Source organism: Lycorma delicatula, chromosome 4 (assembly GCF_047948215.1).
Source record: "Lycorma delicatula isolate Av1 chromosome 4, ASM4794821v1, whole genome shotgun sequence".
In the NCBI taxonomy this organism is placed as follows: domain Eukaryota; kingdom Metazoa; phylum Arthropoda; class Insecta; order Hemiptera; family Fulgoridae; genus Lycorma; species Lycorma delicatula.
This window is the reverse complement of record NC_134458.1, coordinates 97,006,766-97,019,538: the sequence shown is the minus strand read 5'-3', so window position 1 is coordinate 97,019,538 and position 12,773 is coordinate 97,006,766. Positions and strand designations below refer to the sequence as shown.

The 12,773-nt window shown below is 29.4% G+C and overlaps 1 protein-coding gene across 1 annotated transcript in view; it reads right to left on the bottom strand.

Moving 5' to 3' along the window:
* Positions 1-12,773, bottom strand: part of rod (kinetochore component rough deal) — a 134,828-nt gene that overhangs the window by 20,782 nt on the left and 101,273 nt on the right. Inside the window, exons 30-33 of the mRNA XM_075363717.1 lie at positions 8,139-8,281; positions 4,743-4,843; positions 2,852-3,017; positions 251-348 (exon numbers count right to left, since the gene is read on the bottom strand). Coding sequence (XP_075219832.1) covers positions 251-348; positions 2,852-3,017; positions 4,743-4,843; positions 8,139-8,281 — 508 coding nt within the window. The remainder of the gene's footprint in view (positions 1-250; positions 349-2,851; positions 3,018-4,742; positions 4,844-8,138; positions 8,282-12,773) is intronic.

Sequence of the window (12,773 nt, the reverse complement as noted above, 5' to 3'; positions counted from 1 at the left end):
ACAAAAGAATCAAAGTAGGAACAAAAGTATTCCATTAGAAATATTGTAAAAACACACTACAGAAGCAAAAAAGGGGTGAAATTAAAAGTATCACTTTAAAAACAATTAAAAGTGCAGAAACTATAAGAAAAAGCATGATCTTAGAAAAAATTAACTCCTTCAGAAAAATAAATTTCATGTAACAAAAATTTCTTAAATAAATATACACAATATAAAAAATGTTAAAGCAATATATTTTTATGAAACATACCCTCAACAACTTTGAAAGTGATTCTTCAGATTTGGTAATCTGATGCCAATTTTCAGCACTTTGGTAACAGAGTTTTGCAGCTTTCACCCGGTCAACACCTGTATTAAAACAAAAAATACATTACACTTAATAACTTCCAAAATAAATAATACAGTAAACCATTCAATAAATAACAAAATGGTTAAGTTATATAAAGGTAATGAAAAATGTTACATTATAAAAGTCTCAACTCAAGTACATAATAGAATTACTAAGTTATCAGTGAACAGCCAAATGAATTAACAATTTAAACTCATATAATTTACAAATTAAAAATAATTCTAAAAACCAGGATCAACTCTTAGTATTTCAGATTCTTTCCAATAATAGTTGTAATTATTCTGATTTTTGTAAAATATCATCCAAGAGTAATATATTTAATAATTTACTTTATTGTTATGGTGCTTTTGCAAACTTAAAAAATGGACATATTACAGTACATTATATATATTTTCAAACATTATATTTATATGTACGAAATAAAATAATATAAACAATTAATATTATACCACCAGATACAGTAAGAACACTTACCTAACTGTAGCGCTTTCAGAATGTCACTCCATCTTCAGTAGACAAAAATCTCATCATGCCACGATAGATAATAGACGTTTTAATTTATAGACTTAGTATATACATTCTGATGAAATTTAATTAAATTAATGTGTACTTTATATTTTTGACAGCTGAAGATAGACTAACTTTGACAATTATGTGAGTATTCTTACTTTTTTATTCTGACTGAATAAAAAAGTTGGTTTTTATTGTATCTAGTGGTTTAATATTATAATATTTAAATTACATATATATTATATATATATATACTACACAAACACACACAATGTTATTATCATAATAAAGACTTCATTACAAGTACGGTAAATTTTTAAGTGTACATTTTTGACAATAATGGGTTTGAATAGGCAAAAATTAAACAAAAGGTTAGTTTATGCATTACAAATTTTTACTAAAAATCAACTACTTATTGATAACAGAATAATCTTTGTTCCTGTCTGTTCTATACAATTTTTTTTTAATCTCAATATATTCACTAAATTCTACAACTTTGTTTGGTTTCTTACCAAATAGTGTCGCTGGTTGTTTAAATAATAGTCCTGTGACACCAAATGGTGTCACTGTAATTTCATATAATGCTGACATGCCGTTCAGTAGAGTTGAAAGTTAACTACCTTCATATGTTATTTTAAAACCCTAATACGGAGATAATAGATTATTGTTTAGTTGATATGAAGGACAAAATTTCAGCTAAAAATATATATATAAAACTAAAATTTATTGCAAGTAAAATGGAGATCTACCCTGAATGAAAGATATATTATAAAAACTATAAAATAAACCCTTAGTTTCTTTTTAAAAAAAGAAGTACAACACTATCTTTGATTACAAAATACACAAAGAGAAGGAGTAGAATCTGACTTGAATGCTTGTATGTAACTCCTTCAGATCATTCCCATGTTCACTTATGTTCAGAATTAAAAGAATATGAGTGTATATCTTAAAATAAAATGCTGGGCAACATCATTAATATTATTTAAGTATGAACTAGCACCCTAGCACCTGTAAGTGTGCCATTAGTTAAAAGTTAAAGAGGCATTATGGTAATCCATTTTGCTCGTAAAACCTTATCTACAATAAATTTTACAGGTAGTTTCCCAATCATAATTTTTAAGGTATAAAAATTGTGATAAAAAAATTAAATCAACAACAGACACTGAAGTATGTGGAATAGTAACAATTGTATTGATACGATCATTGAGCAAGGCAAAATCCAAGTTATTCAATGTTTGTGAAACATTATCTCCTGAAGAAGTGTACTTCTACAACCCCACAACAGACGTGAGTTAAAGATACCACCGATCAATAAACAGTTACTAAAATCTGTAAAGATTGTCAAATTCTGATATCAACTGACCACATTCAACATTAACAAACATACATAAAAGGGCAGTTTATATATTCAATACTATAACTTCAACAGCAGTAGAATGAACAGTGTCGTCAATTCTCAGTCAAAATCACAAGATGTTACCATGACCACTCTACCAATACTGCTGTGCCTGTTCTTAATTATATCATTTGATGGAACCATCTTTTCTATATTATATGTTGAAATAACGTTTCTTGCAACAGTGCATGTCATTATTGTTTCAAGTTCAGACCATTTCAGGATAAATTGTGGCCTCCTCTGGGTAATATTTATGGATACATATGAATAGATTTAAAAGAAAAAAAAATTCAGTAGAACTTCCTAAAATGGAAATAACTAGGATATAAAAATTTCTATTCTGTAATATTTTACTTTAAACTTGTTTTGCATACGTGGAATTGTCAAAAAATTTAACATCATTAAAATTAGTTTGTTGGAAGTTGACTTAGAATTAAATTATGTACTAAAACTTTAAGTGAACTTAAAAAATAACAGAAATCTCATAATTTAATTTTAGATTTTTCCTATGGCAGAAAAATCTAAATAGTATATAAAACTGTGTAAGATTATTTTAAATTAACATATGCAAGAAATATATATAAAACAATTCTAACCTGGAGGTAGATTTTTAAATACATAGTAATATATTACAGAAACTACTTCCATATCTTGGATATGGCTAGCACATTTTTCAACAAGCTTCAATAATGTATCATTGCATGGCTGAATAAACCATTCAGTTTTTAAATTGCTATCTGTTGCTTTAAATTCATTCTGAAACTGAAAAAAAGAGAAATAATGTCAGACTTAATACACCTGATGGTTTTAATATAAGATGCTTTCACAAAATAAAAATTATGGTTATTTATTTTGTAAATAATCTAAATTTGATGTTTAGAAGCTTACAAAATGGCGCCCGAACTGGGACCAGAAGCTTACACAGTGCTCATATTGAGTTACCTTGCTTGGACTAGACTGCTTTTGATCTTTTAATTTCTTTTGTCTATACTCTGTAATTATATTAACTAAATAATAAAACTGTATTTTCTGTTATACTATGTTGCTCTATCTTAATATTTAATTCCTCATGTTCCTGTCAACTAAATTTAATTCTTTGTTTTACTTATAATTATTGTCTCTCTAATATCTTATGTATTGATAAATCCATGCCGTTCAAAATTTTTTTAAACTCATATCTGGTCCAAAAAACAAATGTATAAATTTTAAAATGTTTGTTTTTTCTTCTTAAGACAGTCCATTCTCAGAGTTTTTCTTTAATTCCTATACTGCTTTTTTAATATAGAAGTAAAAAAACAATAAAGAAAGATACTGTAGTCTATACTTTTGCATATTTTAATCATATATAATTTATATCTCTTCATCTTATGCTGAAGAGGTGGAAATATAAAATTTTGTACTTTTGTAGACTTTTTACTGTGAATCTAACCTAATAAAATTCTAAGTCTATTGCATATTTCTGCAGTAATGCATGAATAAGTATGATTATACATTATATAATGGCATATACACTCCACACAATGATATAAATGTATTTCCTAACTACAAAAAGCATAAAAATCAAATTTCCAAAACTGAATTATTCATTCTGTTTAAAAGATATAAATGAAAATTAAAAAATTCTGAACTGTTATAAAAGTATGTCTGAATTAATGTAATTAAACATAATCTTTTTTTTTTTTCATCGCTTCATTGAATATATTTTACTCTATAAAATATAAATGTTTACCAATTTTCAGTAAAAATAAATGTTTTTATATATATATATATATATTACATTTTTAGTAATGTATCATTGAATTTTAAATAATAAATACATTTTTAATTACAAATGGAAGCAGGCACAATTTTCCTGAAAGTTTGCTTCCAAAACATAAGTTATAAAAATACAATTAAGTTACAGAAAGAAAAAGAATTAAACAATACAAAGTGAGGAAATACAAAATTACTTAATTACTAATGCAAAGTAATTAATATTTTTTTCTTTAAACAAATAACTATATCAAATGATTTCTATCCCATAAAAAGAATTGAAAAAATAATTACTCAAAATAGGTTGATGGGTTGGATGAAAATAAGGCAAGATCACTTAACATTGTCTGAGAAAGTACAATAATAATAATATGAAGAATAACATTTTCTTGACATAAATAGAAAATATTTCTATTGAAAAACTCAGTAATCATAATAAAATGAACAAAAAATAATAAGGTACTTATAAGAAAGGGTGATCTTCCTTTTCAAAACAATCAATGTTGGTAAAAACTCTCATTTTTAATATACACACTAACAAAACTGAAAAATTATCAAAGTGACTTTCACAACAATCACGGACCATCAACATTGTACCCCACACTTTTAGCACCATATATAAAGATTATATGTAATGATAAATATGTGTTTTATAATAAACTACATAGATTAAAACAAATTAACAAGAATTTGCAATATTAATATATTTTAAGATGCAAACTGTTGAACACTTACAGATCTGTGGATAGCATAAAAACATACTAAATCCTTTTCTAGAGGTATAAGGGGTGCGACCTTCAGCCAAAGTTCATAGGTAGAAAGCGACAATTCTGGTTCTGAAAAATATTTTATAAAGGATTAAAAAATCTAACAAAATACAACTGAACATAACCCAAAATCATACATTCAAATAAAGTAAAAAATAAATAAAAACAAAATTTACTAACTAAAATACTACATAATTATACTCCAAATTTAAAGCACTTACATCTGCTTCAAAAAAGTATCTTGACTGTTTCTTATCAAGAAGTACTCAAATGCAAGTGGTAAAACTTACCAAAATACACAACACTAGTGTCTAGTGGATGAATATTTTTTTTTTTATAATCTCATAGAAATCATAGTTGTCACACAGCTATTATGTGTACTTGTGTGGCAGGTGTTGTCACATTTTTATTTTGTATATAATGATGAAATCCACTGAACAACATTACTGCATGAACTTCTGTCATAAGCCTGGTGATACCCAAAGTGAAACAATTTTTAAGATCAAACAGCTTTTAGGGATGAAACTGTGGGGGTAACACAAATTAAAGAGTAGTAATAATAACTGTTCCAAAACAGCCGAATTTCAGCTGAAAATGGTCAACATACTACTAAGATATCAAAGCCAAAATCTAATGTAATTAATAAAATGCAGAATTTAATAATAGTCAATCATTGGTTTACCATATGAGAGATTGGAAATGACACTAGGAATAGCAATGGTTTCACAAACATGAATTTAATGAATAATTTGGGCATAACACATTCTATTTTAAATTAATAAAAAAATAAACTATTATTTCTGAATAGAAAAAGCTATTATTATACTGATGTAATTTGCTTAAACGTTTGTTGTAAACATAAAAGATTTTAATTTATAGAGAGCTGTTGTAATTAGTTATTAGTAGTATTAATAGATATAATTCTTTTTCCCTTTTTAAAACATTATAAAACAAAAACAAAGTTTTAACTCTGTTTGGGCATATGGTCTGAGGATTGAGCAGTGCCTACTCTTAGCAGGATCCAAAAAACCTAATTACACTGAAAATCGTATACCTCTAACTTTCAAAAGACATGTTTCTAGACGATAATTTTGCAATTTGCTTCCTTATTAGGAATTTCAGTTCCATAAACAATTGATTGTAGCAAAATCAATCTTTTCCTTCTCATCAGATGACTAAGAAAAGATATACATACACGGTCAGAAATTTATCCTGATGCTAATAACTGAATGCTATTCAAGTACAGTAGCCGCCATGTTACGGCAAGCTTGGATGATCAGTCTGCACGTCACTGCTATACTACTGTTCTCTGAAACATTGGCACACCATGATTAGTCATCTCGTAGTAGCATAAACATGATGCAACTTACACTGGGTAGTAATCATCACTACTCGAAGCTCGCTGTTATTTGGCAGCAGCTGTACTGGTATATTCTTACTTTTATGGAGTACTTAAATGAATTTTTTTTTTTATGTTTTATTCATTGTTGTTCTTACTTAAAAGCAAGCGGTGATTACCTTTTTTTCTAGCAGTAAATATATCACTCTGTTTATTAGTAATACAATTCATAATGATAAACACAATCTTTATTTATAATTTTATTTTTGCAAATTATAAAGGTGATTTTTATTAATTTTTAAATGTAATTCTACTGAACCATGTTGGATAAATTTAACATATCTAATCAATGACATAATACTGATCTTACTGAAGCATATTTTTATAATACTCAGGCTGTGTATAAGTGGTGTCCACTTAACTTTTCTTTTTTTTTAAATTAACTCAAAATAATTATTTATATTTTATTTTAAGATGACAAGTATAAACAATATCTTTAATATAAGAAAAGGTGATGGATAAAGAATTTATTGTATAATTTCAGACATGGCTTTACAAATATATAAATGTAAAAGTTTGTGGGAGAACCAACCAACTGATTGCTTTCAAATTTTCAGGATATATCTGTGTTATCCAGGGATGGTTTTAAGTCACAGATCAAGGCCCTAGCCCCCTTAAGGATGAAATAGTGAATTTTTCCTCTTGGACGATGATCTAATACCGTTTTTGACTTCATTTTTTGATATAAAAATAATAGACTATTTGTTTTATAATATAATCGATTTTCAGCTCCCTATCTTTTGACACCTTTCCAAGACATAATGTATTCTAGGGTAATGGAAAGGGGAAACCAAAAGGGATATGTTTGTCTACAGCAGGAGCTTCTATGTCAAGAACAAGGGAAATGGAGGAAAGAGAGCTTTTCAGGCTTCAATCAGTATTATTAACAGATGAAAATTACAGTTTAGAATGACCTCTTAGCTTGTTTTTACAAAACCTAGTGCACTAAACTACATATATGGTTGGTTATCTTTTGTTATACAGCTTTTGTATAACAAAAGTTTTTTTCTTTTTTTTAAGTTTAAACATGTCAAATTTGGTCAAGCAGTTTTACCATTTTTTGATTATATTTTAATAATTTCGGTATTAACTAGTGATATGTTAATTTTTCTTTCTTTTTTATTAATTGTTAGTAGTTAATTTAATTTCTATAATCTTTATGCAATAACAAAGACTTTTAGTTAGATTTAAAATTATAAAATATTTGTGCTATTTCTTGTTTTAAATAAAAGTAAAATCTCTTAAACCTTTGTTTTCAGTTAAATTTATTTACATCAATTTTCTCAGAATTAAATTCTCTATAAATTCTGTCACAAATGTTTTTTGTTTATTGGCAATTTAACAAAGTAAATTTATACCAAACCTAAAGTGTTTTCTTCAACTGCAATTTTTTAACTTTACATCAATCTCAGAAACTACTGGAGATTAACTATTGGGGCCCATTAAAAAAAATCCAGGTCAAAAACATAAAACCACCCATTTTACCCCAAGTTCACTAAAGACTCGCGTTACCATCAGAATAGATATCAGGGTAAACGTTTTTGCTATCTAAAACATGGCCTATGTTTATATGAACCTATACTTTATTTTCACCAGTTCAACATATCCTGAAATTATTTCTCTTTCTTCATGAGCCAAAATAATTTTTTTCTTGTAAATTCTACTTTTATTATTTCCTGAGTAAACTGGTACATAATACTTAAATAATTATAAAGTACAGTAAAAAAAAAATGGTTTGAAGTTAAAAAGATAATTATTATTACTGAGAACACGAGAAGCATCCAAAAAATGAGCCTATGGTAAGTTTCAGCTCATTCCACTATCAGCTGCTTTTGGGATATTGGAAGATTGTACAAACAATTGCAATAAAGTACAGAAATTTTTTTTTAAAGTATAACTTAAAAGTACTGAACTCAACAGACAGTATTAAGTAAAACGGAATTAATAATGATTGTATGTATTTACTTATGAAGTGTATTGGTTTATCTTCCACGAGGCCTGTGAATGATAATCTAAACTCTGCTATAGGAGGACAGTTGTTACAAGAAGATACAGCAGCAAGTTGTTTACAAGAACTTGTATTCTCCAGCTCTTCTTTTGATGGTGGACTGAAAAATAAAAATAAAACATTCATTGTAAAATAGAATAATTAATAAATTGTTTTAGGTTTTCTGAAATAGTGAAGAGATGTTTACATTTTTGCACTCTCTTCATGAGAATTCTTATAAAGGGGTGATATGCCCATCACACAAACACGCTGTTTGAGCGAGCATGACACTAATACAATGAAAGTGGGTTACCATGCTCCAATACCAGAGAGTACAATTGCCTTCTACCTTAGATAAATTATTTAAAACGAAATTCTATATCTTATCTGTTTTCATCAAAATCAAATTTTCTGCAGTTGGTAGTATTATTTGGATTTCTGTTGAACACTTTAATAGTTAACAAAATTTCAAGTCAAATCTGGTTTTCATTGCATGAAATTAATTTGTAAAAAGAGAATTACTTTTGATATATTTACACAAAACGCTTACAATTGATAGAACCTTGAAAAGATACATCACCAATAATACTTTTCATCATATTCAACAAGACTGCAGTCTTCAGTACTACTTTACCAGGCACACTAGATGCCACTTGGTTTCGAATCTCATCACAAAAAATTAGTTTTATCAAAACTTTCTACTTCTTATTAAAACCCAGCTTATTTTAGTGATTTCTCCAATACATTCTGCAACTGTAAAGGAACTAAAGTTACTTTAAATAAGGGTAGTACGAGAGTATGGTGACGATTCCATTTAGAGTTTAGATATTATAAATATATATGATCATCATTAAAGAATGGTTGAGTTTCAGTAGCTCAGATCAAGGCAGGCATTACCCGCTAGGTTGGTCTAGTGGTGAACGCGTCTTCCCAAATCAGCTGATTTGAATGTTGAGAGTACCACCATTCAAGTCCTAGTAAGGTCAGTTATTTTTACATGGATTTGAATACTAGATTGTGGATACCGGTGTTCTTTGGTGGTTGGGTTTTCAATTAACCACACATCTCAGGAATGGTTGAACTGAAACTGTACAAGACTACACTTCAATTACACTCATACATATCATCCTCATTCATCCTCTGAAGTATTATCTGAACGGTAATTACCAGAGGTTAAACAGGAAAAAGAAAGATCAAGGCATAAGGGACATTTTGAAAAATTATATTGGTAATATTGAATGCCTCCATCCGAACAATTTGGGTAACAGCCATTTTAACCATTGTATCAGTCTGTATTGTTGCTGAGGTGTGTTTCTTTGTTTTTTATGCTTTCTGTTCAAAAAAAAGCAGAGTGTGTTTTGTGGCATCGAAACTGAAGTCAATAATTGTAGTTCATGTGTATATGAAAAGGAACCACCACATGAAAACAATATATAATGATGATTCAATCAGTTCAAAGAAACAAGAACTGCCTGGAAAGCCACTAGTATCAGATGAAAGTGTTGAACAAATTAGACTATCTGCAATCAGAAATTATAATACATCCATCGCTTGTCGAAGCCTTGAGTTACAATTCAAAAAAAATATTGTTCATTAAGTTCTATGAATAAGGTTGCAGTTGTACACAAAATTCAGTTACTACAAGAAATAAAACCATCTGATTCATAAAAACGTTTCTGGTTTGCTATGAAACTTTAGGAAAAAGTGAAAGAAAACAAATCATTTTTAATTAATTTTTACAGACAAAGCTATCTTACATCTTAATGAATGTGTTAATAGACACAATTCAATAATGCAGGGATCTGAAAACAAACAGTAATTTTTAAGAAACCACACAACACACCTAAAGTTAATGTTTGGTGTAGTTAAATGAAAAATCATACAATTGAGCCTATTTTCTTTGCTGAAAAGACTACTATTAATGGAAATGTTTATCTTGATATGTTAAATAACTACTTTCTTCAACTGAATGAACTCGAAAATGTATTTCATCAAACTTATTTCCAACAAGATGATGCACCCCCACAATTTAATACATTAATTAGCCAGGCACTGAATGAAAAATTTACAGATTGATAGGCTGAGAAGGTCCTACACTCTGGCCTCCAAGAAGTTCACACCTAATCTCTTGTAAATTTTTTCTTGTGAGGATTACAAGCATAGTTTATTCGCAAAAATTACATGATTCGAATCATTTAAAGGAAAGAATAAAGGAAGCAATTATAATCATAACAGAAGATATGTTACATCATGTATTTTTGCGACGTTAACAGGATGTCCTTGTTTAACAGCGTTGTGGTAGATTTTAGAGCAAGGCTGGCCTGTATGTGTTCATAGGTGATGAATGAAGACAAAACCTTGTTGATTATTGAAGGATTGTTTAATTGTACGCCGTCTTGGCGGTTTGAAATAATTTTGTAACATAACACTTGTAACTCATAACTTAACGTTAAAGATAGCAAACATAAACTAAATAAAACTTAAAGTAATATTCATCTGAACAAGAATTGAGAGAGTCCATCCGGATGCGACCGCCTTGGGTCAGGTATGAGTGGAGACTGTTTAGAAGATGCACATACAGTGCTCAAGAGAGCAGCTAGTGACATAGAATGACATGATGGTCTGGCGACCATAGATTGCCGTGGGCACCCTAGCCACCACTAGGTTTCAGCACCCGATGGCAAGAGGGGGTGAAAACGTAATATGAATGAGTAAAAATGCTAAATATCAATTGGATATTTCCAAAGTGATGAAAGGTATGCATACTTGAAATTACCGGTTATGTAAAACTATTGGAGGTGAAGAATTTGACAAATAAAACAGTACTACAGCTGTATGTATTTTTGTTTTTATTTAATTCATGACTTTAATTAAACTTCCCCATTACTTTATGATATTCTTGCATTTTACATCAGTTATTTTCAGGTTTGACTGTTCATATTATTTATTTTTTTAAATATTTTACTGTTATTTTATAAATTCAGGTAGTCTTTTTTTTGTCTTCAGTCATTTGACTGGTTTGATGCAGCTCTCCAAGATTCCCTATCCAGTGCTAGTCGCTTCATTTCAGTAAACTCACCTGACAAAAAGTCACCTTCTTCTTCCCACCGAACCTCACTAATTCCTACTACATCCACATTTATCCTATCCATTTCCCTTTTTAAATTTTCTACCCTACCAACCTTTTTTAAACTTCTAACATTCCACGCTTTGACTCGTAGAATGTTATTTTTTAATTTTCTGGTGACCCCTTCCTCAGTAGTCCCCACCCGGAGATCCGAACGGGGGACTAGTTTACCTCCGGGATATTTTACCAAGGAAGGCGCCTCCATCATTGCTATATGAAAATGCAGAGCCACATTTTCTTGGAAAAAAAGCAGCTGTAGTTTTCCATTGCTTTCAGCTGCGCAGTATTCAGAGGACTGAGTGATGTTGATATGGTCGTTTAAGTCGTCCAGACTCACGCCTCTAACAACTACTGAAAGAGCTGCTTCCCTCTTTCAGGAATCATTCCTTAGTTTGGCTCTCAACAGATACCTCTCCGATATGGTTGTACCTTCAGTCCAGCTACTCTGTATCACTGAGCACTCAAGCCCCCTCACCAACAGCAAGGTCTCATGATTCATTGAGGAGGCTTTTTTACTGTAAGTGAATACTGTAAGCTGAAAGTTATTTTCATTAATTATTTTTGATAAAGATAACAATCAAAATGCACAAATCTAGTTCCAGATTTTATTTTGTAAATGGTTCTTGAATGCTCTTTATTGTTATTTTATTACGGGAGTAGTAGCACTGAGGATACATAGCTTTTACCTTTTTTTTTTTCAACAAGGGGCGACTGGTAACCGCCTAAAAGACATTGCCTCGATCGCACCCATGTCGCGGCATAGACTGCAGACCTAAACCATAACTCTTACCTGGAATAATGCAGGAACACTCTTAATCTGTATTTTGATTAATTGAAATGTGATTACATATACAGTTCAATTTTACTTGATAAATATTTAATGTTTGTTTTTTAATCACATGTCTTTGGAACAATATTTATTTATTGGAAGAAAATATGTTTATACCACACTACTTCGTAAATTGTAAAGAATAGAGTGTAGCAGATGCCCATTATAACAATGTAATTAATTTCTGGAGAGCAGCCATATAACAAATCAGCCTCATACACCGATACTGTTGTAGAGATTACTTTTATATACTTTTAATTGAACAGATTCAGTATTGCTCTCACACAGTTACATAGTCTCTAATGGTCTTGAAATTAAGAATATCTTTTTTTCTTAAGCTGAATACATTAGTGATGTGTTTCCAGAGGAGAGCTGTTTCATTGACACTGAATATCAAATGAACTGAGTATTTATTTTCCTTCATTATTTTAGTAAATGTTAAGAGTAGCTATTCAGTGCTGAAATATTTCCACTTTGAGCATCATCTAGTACTTTAGACATTACATAATTTCTCATTTATATTTTAAATCAATCTAACCATCCTTTGCCGACACAGAATAAATCCTCAGTTTTACATTGTTAGTGGTCTGAAACATTGACAATACCTTTGCAGAAATAATTACCTGATAAAGAGATATCTCAGATCTTATTGCATCT